This window comes from Hypanus sabinus, chromosome 22, assembly GCF_030144855.1.
Source record: "Hypanus sabinus isolate sHypSab1 chromosome 22, sHypSab1.hap1, whole genome shotgun sequence".
Classification (NCBI taxonomy): Eukaryota; Metazoa; Chordata; class Chondrichthyes; order Myliobatiformes; family Dasyatidae; genus Hypanus; species Hypanus sabinus.
The window spans coordinates 42,089,415-42,104,987 of NC_082727.1; the positions used below are offsets into that span (position 1 = coordinate 42,089,415).

The 15,573-nt window shown below is 39.6% G+C and overlaps 1 protein-coding gene across 1 annotated transcript in view; it reads left to right on the forward strand.

The window, feature by feature from the left end:
- Nucleotides 1-15,573, forward strand: part of dntt (deoxynucleotidyltransferase, terminal) — a 257,914-nt gene that overhangs the window by 192,546 nt on the left and 49,795 nt on the right. The window contains exon 10 of the mRNA XM_059947612.1: nt 767-850. Coding sequence (XP_059803595.1) covers nt 767-850 — 84 coding nt within the window. The remainder of the gene's footprint in view (nt 1-766; nt 851-15,573) is intronic.

Below are 15,573 nucleotides of genomic sequence, written 5' to 3' on the forward strand. Positions count from 1 at the left end.
TTACTGCTGCCCCACTTCTACATTTGAGCTTTTAAGTGTCTCAGGCTAACAGATCACTCAAAACTGCAGGTCCCTGGCCATGGCACACAGGCATTTAACAGCATGGTAAATATTAACTGCAATTGGACAGGCAGCAAGAAAATAGTGCAAGGGAAACAAAGGGTTAATCATGCATTGAACTCTCTGTACCAGTTTTCAGGAGCTTTCCAACTGAGGCCTCCAGGGCTTTCTGTGTGTAACAATAATTACTACACTTCACTTTGAAGAATATTTTACATGCTGGTTTACAATAATTAATTGTGTGATGGTGATCCAACTCCAAATGATATGGGTCAAGTGATGAATATACAACAGTTATTATCATCAAGGTAGCAGTATTGATATATTCAAAGGGCATTTTGTGAAAAAGTTGCTGGCAAATCAATTTTGGCTTTTTATAGATACACTGGGATGATACACATCAGAATGGAACAAAAATGACAGATCCACCCGCAAAGTAAATGGTTTACATGGGGGATATTTCTGTAAAGACACTTGGCTATAAGTTTATTCCTGATTAGTAGCACTGAATGCACCAGATATCTGTATCCATATTTCATATCATAGACACTCATGTTTTGTCACATTCTATCAAGCTGGTTAACAAGTTGGTAAGTCGATCAATAAATTGCTGCTGGAACCAGCAGTGAGATTTTTCAATAATCTGAAAAGCTACTTTCTGCCAAGTGAAAGGTTAATGTAACTCTTTATTTTGTCTTTCGCATAGCAATTTGAACGTGACTTAAGAAGATATGCCAACCGCGAGAAAAACATGTTACTGGACAACCATGGTCTATATGATAAAAGGAAGGTAAGATGAAGTACAGTGGATGATATTTTATGATTGTATCGATATGTTTTAAGGAGATTCTGAATCAGAATCAGATTTATTATCACCACCATGTGACGTGAAATTTGTTAACTTAACGGTAGCAGTTCAATGCAATACATAATCTAGCAGAATGAAAAAAATAGTAATAAATAAGAAATAATAATAATAAGTAAACAAGTAAATCAATTACGTATATTGAATAGATTTTAAAAAACGTGCAAAAACAGAAATACTGTAACTTTAAAAGAGTGAGGTAGTGTCCAAAGATTCAACGTCCATTTAGGAATCGGACGGCAGAGGGGAAGAATCTGTTCCTGTAGTGCGGAGTGTGTGTCTTCAGCTTTCTGTACCTCCTGCCTGATGGTAACAGTGAGAGAAGGGCATGCCCTGGATGCTGCAGGTCCTTAATAATGGATGCTCCGTTCTGAGACACCACTCCCTGAAGATGTCCTGGGTACTTTGTAGGCTAGTACCCAAGATGGAGCTGACTAGATTTACAACCCTCTACAGCTTCTTTCAGTCCTGTGCAGTAGCCCCTCCATACCAGACAGTGATGCAGCCTGTCAGAAAGCTCTGCTCGGTATATCTATAGAAGTTTTAGAGTGTATTTGTTGACATGCCAAATCTCTTCAAACTCCTAATAAAGGATAGGCACTGTCTTCCCTTCTTTATAACAACATTGATATGTTGGAACCAAGTTAGATCCTTAGGGATCTTGACACCCAGGAACTGAAGCTGCTCATTCTCTCCACTTCTGATCCATCTATGAGGATTGGTATGTGTATCTTCGTCTTACCCTTCCTAAAGTCTGTAATGAGTTCTTTCATCTTACTAGTGCTGAATGCCAGGTTGTTGCTGCGGCACCACTCCACTAGTTGGCATATCTCACTCCTATATGCCCTCTCATCACCACCTGAGATTCTACCAAAAATGGTTGTATCATCAGCAGATTTGAGCCATGCCTAGCTACACAATCGTGTATTTAAAGAGTAGAGCAGTAAGCTAAGCACATACTTGTGAGGTGAGGCAGTATTGTTCATCAGCTAGGAGGATATGTTATCACAAATCCGCAAAAATTGTGGCCTTCCGGTTAGGAAGTCGAGGATCAAATTGCAGAGGGAGTTACAGAGGCCCAGGTTCTGCAACTTCTCAATCAGGGTTGTGAGAATGTTGATATTAAATGCTAAGCTATAGTCAATGAACAGCATCCTGACATAGGTGTTTGTGTTGTTCAGGTGGTCTAAAGCTGTGTGGAGAACCATTGACATTGCATCTGCTGTTGACCTATTGTGGTGACAGGCAAATTGCAGTGCATCTAGGTCCTTGTTGAGGCAGGAGTTCAGTCTAGACATGACCAACCTCTCAAAGCATTGCATCACTGTTGATGTGAGTGCCACCAGGCAGTAGTCATTAAGGCAGCTCACATTCTCCTTCTTAGGCACTGTTGCCTATTTGAAGCAAATGGGAACTTCCACCTGTAGCAGTGAGAGTTTGAAAATGTCCTTGAATACCGCCGCCAGTTGGCTGGCACAGATTTTCAGAACCTTACCAAGTACTCCACTGGGACATTCCGCCTTGTGAGGGTTCACTCTCTTTAAAGACAGCCTAACATCAGCCTCTGAGACAGGATTCACAGGGTCATCAGGTGCAGCAGAGATCTTCATAGCTGTAGTTGTATTCTCCCTTTCAAAGTGGGCATAGAAGGCATTGAGTTCATTTGGTAGTGAAGCATGGCTGCCATTCATGCTATTGGGTTTCACTTTGTAGCAAGTCTTGCAAACCCTGCCAGAGTTGCCGTGCATCCGATGTTGCCTCCAGCCTTGTTTGAAATTGTCTATTGGAATTATAATTGTACATAATTTAAAAAGTGATTTGACAACTCACCTGTATTGCATTCAGTAAAGTTACAGGTAGCTTTAAACAGAGTAATGCTACTGTCTTCTTGTACCCATTTATCAGGCCCACAGATTCTTTCAGTGATGGACACTTAACATTAGAAGAATAATAGGATGGTTGACAGTCCAAGCAACTCACAGAATGCTCCCGCTGTGCCCCCAGAGGTGCTATTAAGTGAACTCGGAATGTACTCAAGACCTATAAAATAGTGAAGCGTTTTCTAATGAGAATTGTATTGGATCCTAATGAACTCTTCCAGTTGTATGACAATTTAGTTTTTTCCTTGACAGCCAACATCCAATTATTTGGAGCCTAAAGTAAATGGAAAAATTCAGTGACAATGAATCACGTGACTACTGAGTGATGAAGTTAACTATTTGTGTACAATTACAGGATTGGGAGGAAGAGAGGCACTAGTGTGGCGCATTTTTTACACTATGTTGTTCATACCCTTCCCTGTTCCCCTTGTTACCCTCAGTTAGGGTGCTTGGTGACTATCTTACAGTGAATCTGCCACTATGGGTAGGGTCAATGTAAAGGTTAAAGACCTAAAAAGGATTGGCTTGTGTTGGTAGTTCAGCAGTACCCAGATAAATACCAGGCACCACTCACAATGATGTGTGGGTGGGAAAGCAGGACCTTATGGCAAATGGGTCAGGTTTTCCTTGAACACTATTGACTTCCTGCTTGGTACATTCTTTATATTCATCAATTAGTATTTTTCAAAAATACAGTTCCCATTTTTCAGAATATTATAATCATCTAGTTGTGTGTACAAAAATGTTTATTCCTTTAATTAGTATGTTACATGTTGACATTAATTAATCTACTGTTTCAAACCACAGTGTGATAATTTTATTGAGTTTTTGAAGATTGCTCATGCTTTTCCAACGTGCAATACTTAGCTACAAAATCGATGATGAATTTCCATTTGCTTTTGTTTTCCAATTGCAAAAAGATCTGAATTATTCTGCAAAATGTTAACTTCATCTTCCACCCTCTCTGTACTCCTGAATTTGGTTTTGTTCACTTGCGTCAATAGGACAGACCTACAACGCCCAAGTCTCAGATTGGGCTTCACAGGAAATACACAGGTTTGTCACTTTATGCCTGTACATCTGCTTTTTAATGCAAATATCTGACCAGCCAATCATGTCACAACTACCCAATATATTAAAGAATTGAGATTCAAGATTATTTAATATCATTTCCTGTCCATAAGTATAAAAGAGAACAAAGTAATTGTTACTCTGGACCCAATGCAGTGCAAAATTCCCACAAAATCATCATTAATTACAGAATATATATATATATATATATATATATAAAGATAGCTTGTATACAAAGATTGATTGTTTGTCCATAAAGTGACACTTGGCTGTAAATGAGGTGACTGACAGGAAATAAAATAGTGGTAGAGTTAGTAGGTGGAGGGGTTGATCAGACTTGCTGCTTGGGGAGAGTAACTGTTTTTGAGCCTGGTGGTCCTGGCGTGGATGCTACCTAGCCTCTTCCCTAATAGGAGCAGAAAGAACAATACGTGAACAGGGTGTATGCGATCCTTCATGATGCTACTGGTCCTTTTCAGGCACCTTTCTGTATATACGTTCTGATGGCATGTAGGCTGGTGCCAATGATGCATTGGGCAGTTTTGACTATAATTGTAGAGCCTTCTTGTCAACCACGGTGCAGTTTCCGTACCAACAAATGATGCAACTTGTCAGGATGCTCTCTACTCCACATCTGTAGAATGATGTGAGTATGTGCTCCCTCCCCCAATCCCCTCAGGAAGTAGAGCCGTTGGTGAGCTTTCATCACTATTGCGGATGTGTTTTGGGACTATGAGTGGTTATGTGTGGCATGTACTCCAAGGAGTTTGGAAACTGCTTGCAGTTTCCACTGGTGTGCTGCTGGCATTATAGGGTGGGGCTCTCCTGAAATTGATAACCATCCCCTTTGTCTTGTCGAAATTAAAGAGGAGGTTATTTGCCTGGTACCAGACCTCCTCACTGTAGGCCACCTCGCTGTTGTTGGTGACGGGTCCCACCACTGTTGTGTGCTCAGCGAATTTGACAAGGTGATTGCTCAGGTGGCTGATTATGCAGTCGTGTGTGAGCAGAGTGTACTGCAATGGGCTGAGCTTACAGGCATGTTGAGGATGACAGGAGGAAGGAGCCGGTATGCATTCTGACTGAAGTCTGCTTAGTGCTGTATTTAGGCCAAAGAGTAGGAATTTGCTCACAATGGTCTGTGGGACAATAGCATTGAATACTGAACTGAAATCCAGAAACAACATTTTGATATAAGTGTCCTTGTTTTCTATGATTGTCAGGGCCTGGTACATGACAGATGCTATGCCATCTGACGTAGAGCAGTTCCATCGGTAAGCATATTGGAGAATGTCCATTGTGGCAGGAATTGAGATTTTGATATGTGCCATTATCAGCTATTCAAAGCACTTCATGTTGACTGGTGTCAGTGCCTCTGGGTGGTAGTTGTTTCGATCTGAAGGGGTAGAATTCTTTGGTAGAGTGATGATGTTACCTGATTTGAAGCATGTGGGGATATGAGCCTGGATGAGTGAAAAGTTCATGAAAAGCATGCAAACGTGGTTAAGCCATTTAGTTGTTTTTTGGACCTGACATCAGAATGGAGAAGATATATGTTCTAAATGACTTTGATCATGGAATAATTGTTGGTGCCAGATGGGGTGGTTTGAGTATCTCAGGAACCGCCGATCTCCTGGGATTTTAATGCACTACAATCTTTAGAGTTTACAAAAAATGGTTTGAAAGTGGCAGTGGCAGTTCTGTGGGAGAAAATGCCTAGTTAATGAGAGATCAGAGGGGAATGGCCAGAGTGGTTCATGCTGACAGGAAGGTGACAGTAACTCAAATAACCAACAGTGTGCAGAAGAACATCTCTGAATGCGCAGTGCATTAAACCTTCAAGTGGATGGGCTATATGAGCAGAAAATCCATGAGCAGCCAGTCAGTAGCCACTTTATTAGTTACCTCCTGTACCTGTTTTCTGGAAGCCTAGATAACCTAATGAATTATCACTTTTTATGCATGATACATTCAAATCATTTTTGTCAATGTGATAACTCTTCATTATTGAGTTCTTGCCACTCTGTTGTGTTGTATGTAAAGTCTTCTTTGGCTTCTAGTTGTGAATATAGCTCTCGGACAGTATTCCTGAGGTCTGATTTAATCTCTTTTTAAATATTTGGATTATGTTGTAAATCTATTGTTCTGCAGTATTTCTCCAAGGCTGAATGATTCTATTCATGTCTGCAGCATCATGCAAGTGTCCTTGCCAATTGCCTTGATCTCCTTAAAATGTTTCTCATTTGCCAGGAGTTTTGCCAGACCAAACTTCTTAACCTAATAGATATTCCTTGTTAAGAAAACCTGAATATGTTGGAATATTTCTTTCACAAAGATTTCAAATTCTGATACTCATTGTTATGTTCAGAATTGCAATCAAGGGGACCATTTTGTTCAGAATGTCATCAGGCTTCTTGAGACATGTTAGAGCTGCTCTCATCAAGCTTAATGGAAAGGGTTCCACTGCAATCCTGACTTGTACCTTGTAAATACCGAGAAGGTTTTTAGGGTACCGGAAGATGAAGCATCCACTACAGGACTCTGTTTTTATAGACAATGTATTCTTTTCATTGGTCCAGTGGAGTTTCTATTCATAGTTTACCCCTGGATGTTGGGATTGGGAAATGTGGTGATTCCAATGACTGTAAAGGGGAGGTGAGGTTGGACTCTATCTTGCTGGAAATAATCATTGCTTGGCATTTCTGTGGTGTGTTATCTAACATTCCTCAGACTACACTTGACTATTGTATGGGCCTTGTTTAAAGCAGCTCTCCATGATCATGCCCAGGAAACTACTACAATGATGTTCTCCAACAGTCACAGTCATCTTCCTTTGGGCCACTGGAACATAGAATATATATCAGGCTCTTCGGCCCACACTGTTGTGTCTTTCCAATCAAATGGCCAACCTACCTAATCTGCTCCGCCTACGCAATGTCTATATCCTTCTATTTTCCTCACATTCCTGCACCTATTATTCATTCCATGGTCTGTTAAAGTCCCTATTGTATCTGTCTCTACTCCAGCTGGCACATTCCAGGTACCCATCAATCTCTGTGTTTAAAAAAAAAACATGCCCCTCACATCTACTCTGAAGTTACCCTCTCTCACCTGGAGTTTTCATTCTTTGTTGCTCTTGGACTTCAGATTTCATCTCAATCCTAAATGACCAATCACTTAATTTGAGACCATGACCCTTGTCTTTAGGCAGTTGAAGCCAAGGAAATATCTTCCCAGCACCTACCAGGTCAAGCCCAATAAGAATTTTGTTTCAATGCAATCACTTCTCATTCTTCTGAATTCAAGGCAGTATTGGCTCAGCCTTCTTAATCTCTCACGATAACAATCAATCTTGTGAAGCTTCATTGCACTCCCTCTGTCCCAAGTATATCAGAATCAGAATCAAGGTTCACATTGTTGTTTAGGTAGTGAGACTAGGTCTATATTCCAGGCACAATGTCAACTGTGAGATCTATACTCTTAAATCCTTTTGTAATAAAAACTAATATATAGTTCACCTAACTACTTGTCTGTACAGTAAATTTGAATAATTTATACGCAAAAGGACATATGCCCCTCTGAACAGCTATAGCTTTTACTTTCTCACTATTTCAAGATATAAGATTTTCCATTTTTTCTATTAGTAATATCTATTTCCTGCTATCTTTTTATCTTCCTGTGCATTTTAACATATTGCAAACAATTTAAAACGCAGAGTGGCTCACAACATTACACTTGTTAAGAGGCAAGCTGTAAGATACAAGATCAATAGGATCCCAGCACAGCCACTATCGGTTATTCAGCAGAACTACCCTCCATCAGACAGTATCTTCCCCACCAATAACCCCTCTTCCTCAATCCCTACACACAAAGTTTATGGCTTTAGCCGAATTCATTTTCAACATTGACCATACACAAACATTCTAGTGATTTTTTTCCCACACCCTGGGGATATTTTGAGCTTGACGGATATGTACAAAGTGTAAATCTGAAATGTATCCATAGTGGATTCCAGTTAATTGGGCCATCAGTTAATTGAGACAGCCATTTATTTGGGAACACTCTTAAAGAACAAAAACTAAATTGAGAAAATAGTTCAACCACAGTCTTCTGCCCCAATTGAGCTATGGGGAAGAAGACCAAAGAGCTTCTAACTCGCATACCTTTCATGCATTTGCATGGCCATTAGACACTGCACTGTGCATAGAGTGATTCAGTTGTGTTCAAAAAGCAATGATATTTGTCACTGACAGTTGGCAAGAAGTAAGCAGTAAGAAAATCTGGAACCACTCTGCTCACCGTGGTTTCAAGTATTCAGGTTTGGAGTGAAAATGAAATGATTTCAATAATTCAAGTTAGGAATTATGAAGGTATTGACAATCATTTTGATTTTTACAATGGCTTTGAAGACTTGGATGATGCAATTGTCTAAAGCATTGTATGAAGGCAGTCCATTATCTGTACTAGGTGTCTATACTTTGTTCATTTATAGTCAATAAATGAACAAAACCGATGAACAAAAGAACACAACAGATGAATACCTCTGTCAATAACTAATTCTCAGTTTTATAGTACTGTAGGGGTACTGGTATAATTCTAATCCATTCTGTATTTCAATTAAATACATAAGTTGTTACTCAGTTAAACAGTAGCTTGTCTTTGTTTCCCTTTAACTACATGCATGAAAGTTCATCTAATTAGGGCAGTTGCTTCATTGAGCCAAAATATACTGGCCCCAATATGTCCCAGTTAACTGAATTGCACCATATATGTATTTAAATGCTTAGATATCTACCCAGTGGTGATTTATTTGGTCCAACTGTGCAACTGCTTGTTATTGCAAATATCTAATCAGCCAATCATGTGGCAGCAACTCAACACCTAAAATTGTGCAGACCTGCTCAAGAGGGTCCGTTGTTGTTCAGACTAAACATCAGAATGGGGAAGAATGTGATCAAAGTGACTTTGACCGTGTAATGAATGCTGGTGCCAGACCAGGTGGTTTGAGTATCTCAGGAAATGCTGATCTACTGGAACTTTCATGCAGGACGGTCTCTAGAGTTTACAGAGAATGGTGCAAAAATAAAAATAAAAAAAATCCGGTAAGCTTCAGTTCTATGGGGAGATTGCTTTCTTAATGAGAGACATCAGAGGAGAATGGCCAGATTTGCATTCTGCTTGAACCATAGTAACTCAAATAACCAAACATTAGAACACTGGTGTGCAGAAAAGCATCTCTGAACATATAACATGTCAAACATATAAGTGGGTGGGCTACAGCAGAAGACCACAAACAAATATACTGTTGGCTCCTTATTAGATACAGAAGGTAACTGATAGAGTGTATATTTATTGGTGTATAAATATACCATTGAGAGTATAATTATATGTAGATAATATTTGAAAGCATTTTGAAAAATAGAAGCTTTCTGTTATTTGTTGGAGATAATTTAACAATTACTCAAATAGATTGTGCATTTTTGGTTCAGGGTGTAAATCCTTGGATAAAATTTTCATTGTTCAAAATGACTTTTATCTATCACAGGGCACATAAGCGAGGACTAGCCTTTATGTAGGCAGCTTGCATGTCTCAGGTTGTTGCCATTTTTAATTAAAGATGGAAAAATTCACTAGCTGCAAATCTAATCTGAGTGATGGTTACAATGTTTGCTTAAAGATATGTGTGTATTTGCCCATCAAGGACAAGGCTCTGAAAGGTTTGCTTTTGATGATGTAATCAGGCTTAAATCATCTTGTGTGCTGAACAGCAGGTTTTCCCCAAATAACTTCTGCATGCTTGAAATAAATTTATTCATGTGGAGATATAGCCAGAATATTTTCGAAGACCAGCAATTTACAGATATTGCCTGATTAGATATAATTGTATTAAGTACCTACCAAATTTAATCTCAAGTGGAGATTAAGAAAGAGAGAAGAGGCATGTATTATGTAACTTCCAAAATTAATCTCAAACTGAGAAGATCAAGCAAGGGAGATGGGAATTTTACGCTTATACAAAAATTGTTGCTCAAGGATTAAAGTAATTTGGAAAGTTAGATTGACAAGAACGTCATATGTTAATCAATAGAAGCTAAGAGATTGTTAACAAACAATTCATAGACCTAGGATTAAAGAAGAAATTGATATTATTAATGCTTCTTCTAATGACTTCAGATGTAGCATCTTGTCTGTATAGGAATGGAGACCCACCAGTATCAAATACAAGGATCAGATTGCATGTTTGACCCACCATCTTGTTGGCTTCTTGTTGCCTGATAAAATTACACGATTATGCATGTTGCTGGAGCTGACACAGTTCTGAGTGACTGTGTGAATACTTTGAGTGGTTAGCACTAACTAACTTGCACGGTTAATGTTGATCTTAAAGGAGAAGCAGGCATTCGGGAACTCAATCTTACCTGGGAGCTATATTATATGTGAGTGGCATAAGACAGGAGAGAGGGAAAGACTAGATTTACTGACATAGCACGAGAGATCTTAGCAGAAAGAAGGAATGATGTACTGTATCCACAGGGGACAGATGGTCTCCTGACATACTTTCAAATGACAGAGGAAGGAGACAGCCAAGACAGTCATTGCCAAAGGTCAGCTTGGAAGCAATTCAGCAAGGAGTAAAGGTCTAGTGAAAGCCAGTGAATGCATTATTAAGTGAAATATCCTACCATATAAAAATAGCAGTCTTACACACTGCCCACATCCCTACTTGACAACTACCAACAGCTTCTACAATAATGGGTAACTATCTAACAGTCACAGGTTCACCTCACCTTTACACATTTGCATCTGTCGCAAGCCACACACCTGCATCTGCATGCACAAATCCTCAACGTTGACAGGGAGTAACCCAAGTACATTATGAAACACATACCGAGACAGTTTGTCCACTCTAGCGCGCGAACATCGGTAGTGGGACAATAGGAGGACAGGCAAGCTTAAAGCAGAAATCACTCCTGCTCAGTCTAGAATGACTACTGTTGAGATCGGAGCCAGCAATAGGAGTGAATCAACAGATGAAAGTAATTCATAAGCTGTACTTCATTTGCTACCTCACTATATCTGCTGATTTACAATACTGTATGTGGATAGTATACATATCTGCTTAATAATTTATTCTCCTCCCTCGTGATAACTGTCCTGGTGCCATTTTCAATCTGACAGAGACGATCTGCAAACTACTTTGAGGAGGGAAGACGGCAGGTAGGAGAGTGAAGATGTAGGATAAATGAAGAACCAGAGTGACCCAGTTTGAGACCTTACAGCTACCAGCTCAGAAGCTGCATAATTTAATGGTTAGGGTGTCAGTTTGTGGGCAACAGTATGTGTTTGTTTCACTTTTCACCCAAGGCGATAAGTCTCATTGACATAAGCCACTCAGATTTGGCCTATGCCTCTGTTCATTTAATCCAATTCCACTTGCTTTTATCCACCTCCGACTCCAATTATGTTGTTGGTCCAATTATATCTTATACGTACATACAATCAGTCTATAAGCTAATGTAAGACAGCTAATTTAATGTATATACAGTCATACTCAGTTACTTGTACATTGTGTTTTAGACAGTTGCTTTTATATTTATATGTATTGTTTTTTCTTTGTTTTTCTTATTGTGTTCTTTATGTGCATTGTGTTTGTTTACTTCTGCAAAGGACCCAAAGTAATAATCATCCTGTTCTCCTGTACACTGCAGAATGACAATAAACAATCTTCAATCTTGAGTGCAGTCTAAATACCCAGTTCCTTAAAAGAGAGAACGCATGTTGTTGAAGGACTAGTTACACTGGTAGCAATTAGGGGGCTGAGTTGAGAGACAGGAATAGGTCAGATTAGAGGTGGGGTTTTCATGTAATGACTTATTTGCATGAGTGGCTTGCCACCTAGACAAGGTAGTAACTCACAACAAGATGAAGTCATATAAGTTCTCCTTCAGAAAATAAGTTAATGGATTTGCATTCTGAAATTCATGAGGTCAGTTTGAAAACATACATGCTGTGACAAGCAAAATGGAGAAGTCCAGCAGCAAAGATTTATGGGTCTTTATAAGACCAAAAGGCATAGTAGCAGCATTAGACCATTCAGCCCATCGAGTCTGCACTGCCATTCCAAAATGACTGATTTATTTACCTTCTCAACTCCATTCTCCTGCCTCCTGCTCATATCCTTTGGCACCCTGATTAATCAAGAACCATTCAACATCTGCCTTCAATATACCCAATGACTTGGCCTGCATAGCTCTCTGTGGCAGTGAATTCCATACACTAACCACCCTCTGGCTAAAGGAACTTTCCTAATTTTTGTTCTAAAGTGGATGTCCCCCTATTCTGAGACTGTGTCCTCTGGTCCTAGACCCCCCCCCCCCAAAGGAAACAACTTCTCCACATCCGCTCTATCTAGGCCTTCCAATATTTAATAGGTTTCAATGAGATCCTCACTCATTCTTCTAAACTTTATCAAGTACAGGCCCAGAGCTATCAAACACTCTCCATGTGTTAACCCTTTCATTCCTGGTATCATTCTCGTGAACTTCCTCTGGACTTTCTCCAATATAAGCATTTGATTTCTTAGAAAGGGGGTTCCAAAACTGCTTACCATACTGCAAGTGTGGTCTGACCGATGCCTTATAAAGCCTCAGCATTACCTCCTTGCTTTTGTATTCTAGTCCTCTCAAATTGAAAGCTAACGTTGCTTTTCCCTTACTTACCACCAACTCAACTTGCAAGTTAACCTTTTGGTGATAGGCAAGGAAAAGAGAAGTGATAAGAAGGGAGCCAGAATGGGAAATGGGGAAAAGAAGAGGTAAAGGGGGGAGAAATTATTAATTTCCTCCAGTACCCCTCCTCCTTCCTCTTAACCCATGCTCCACCCTCTTCTCCCAGCAGACTCCCCCTCCTTATGCAGAGCTTGTGGTGGGAAACTCCATTACATCACTTACATCTGATGGCCAATGTGTCATCTTCTAATTAAAAAAGTTTCTGAAACCCTGGAGCTGCAGTAGATGCTCATACTGCTCGCATGTCAATTGCACTTTAGTCAAGTCCAGAAGCAAGAATGATGAAGAGGTGCAGATAGTCCTGTAGTCTAACATCCTGGTAGAAGAGGGATAGAGTTGATAGTCAAGGAATTGAATTGCTTGAGAAATGGGAAGACATATTGCTATAGGGAATGGATGGAATCGGGGGATGAGTCTGGATTGTTTTAGCAAAGTGCTAGATCAGCAATTAGGAAGCACCAATCTCCTTCATCTTCTGCATTATGGATGGCTCACTTGGTAGCCAGCAGATTCCCGCCCTCTTGCTTTCCCCACATCAATGCAATTTATCTCAGCTGTGGTGCTTTTCTTGTAACTGTTCTGGCAACCCTTGATGAGGAGGATATTAATGTTTCGTGGCTCTGCCTTGCTCCGGGTCACTGGTGGTGTTAACAAGCTGCCATTCCAAGCCTACAATTAAGTAAATAGCACAAATGTAAGACAGCTGGTTCCCTAAACCTTCCCAACGGAGCTGAAAGTGCAATGCTGCATGTAAAAAATACCTGTAGATTTGTTTCTCCTTCAAATTATCAGGTTCTACAGAGCTTATCAAATATTTTTCAATAATGCTTTTTATGCATTAGAAATCTAACACATGCTGATCTAACTAATCTAAACAAATTATTTAAGGAAGCTCTGTGAGGTTTGAGTGATGTATATGTGTATATGGGGGTAATGATGTGAGATAGCATTAAGCCTGAGCATTGGGGAATGATTTGATTAATATTTTTACCTCTATTCTATAGTAAACTGACAGAATACATACACAGTCAAATGTCCAACCTTTAGGTAATTTGGGATTGGGGAGGAATGGCACATTATTCACGTCAATTTCATTGCAATTATTTCATATTTGAAATGCTCAGAAGCAGCTTTCAACTATAGGTTATATGTTGCATTTTGAAAAGTATGCCCTGCTGAGATATAAATATAGATGAGATACAGTGACAGCTGTAAAGCTGTGTGAAGGTTTGATACAGGCAAGTAGTATGGGGAGAGCAGATTGACTGGCAGCATTTTGTGGGCATGGAGTGTGAGATATTTCCCTTGTGCATGGTTGTTTTTGATAGATTCCGTAAAGTGTGCCATCCTCTCCATTTCTATTCTCAAGTTGTAAAGAGACTGTGCACAGTATTGAGTGTAGCCTCCTCCTCCTTCACGCCTGATGCATTGCCACCTCTGAGGAGTGTATCAAATTTAGTATACACTCATTTGTTACTGAGGAGACGGCAGTTCAATCTTCCTCAACTAATTTCATAATGATTGCTGTAAGTGGGAGACATTAGTCTCTTCCACTAAAGTGCTGGGCACTCTTTTGCATGATTCATCTAATTAATGATGGACTGCACCAAGGAGATTCCTGCCATACTGGGAAATGAGATGAAAGAAGACATTTTGATGAAAGCACTGAAAAATAGCCGACCCTGTCTAAATAAGGAAATGGATGTAGTAGGGAAATAGTGTTACAGTATTTCTAAGCCAGTAATTGAAAATAACTGACTTTACTCATGGTTATAATAAAAAAGATTAGCAAACACACTTTAATACTTTGCTAGATTATTTAAGTTAACACGGCAGCTTCTTAAGGTTAAAACCCATTGAGGAACTTGTATACTGGATGGCTGCTGTAGTGCAGCTTCAGCCCAACCATGTCCAACATGCTGCTCACTTTGTTGTTAATGTCTCAGCAATACACAAACGTAGCCGCTTCAGTTGCAGTTTGGGTAAAAGTTGCAATCCGACATTTATCAGAATACTACAAAGGTAGTGGCTACTTACTCAATCATCACTAAATCACTAAACACATGCTTGGGCTAGAAATATAATCAAAGTTCAAAGTAAATGTTATCATCAGAGTACATATCTGCCACCAGATACAACCTTGGGATTCTTTGAATAGTAACTGTAACAGGTTCAGTGAAAGATCAACCGGAGTGCAGAAGACAATGAATTGTACAAATATGAATAAATAAATAGCAATAAATAATAAGATAGAGAGTCCTTAAAGTGAGATCATTGGTTGTGGGACCATCTCAATAAATGAATGCAGTTATCCTCTTTTGCTAAAGGTTGAGGAGTAGTAACTGTTCTTCAACCTGGTGGTGCGAGTCTTGAGGCTCTTGTGGTGAAGTGATTTTATATTCCATGCATTTTTTTTTAACTCTGAGGAACAATCACTTTAGTGTGTGTATACAGTATTTCAGTAAGTGATAGGGCAGACTACTTTGTACATGACAGTTGATTCATGCTTTTCGTGAGCAAATCCCACATAAAAGTCATTTTGCCCAACTTGGACCACACTGACAATGATTTCTGGGTGATATTGTCCTCAGTGTGAATCTGGTCTGGGTACTTTTTGTACAGTATTCATCTTAACACAGCTGCTGTTCATTGGGCACTGGTCAAACACCAGTGGGCATCACAGCTGATCTTCCTTACATCAGTGGCATAAGTTAAAGCTTTTGAGCTGTGGCTTATGACTTCTGCCATTAAAAAGCAGAACTAAGGAAGCACGGTCTAGTGATCAGTAGTGAGATTATAATTCAAGATATCCTGCTTAAGGAATTGGCCAGCTTCAGTTTTTAATGATCAGGATTATGGAACAGGCAGCGGTGGTGCCCCCTTCACTGGCTACAGTCTTTTTATTTTA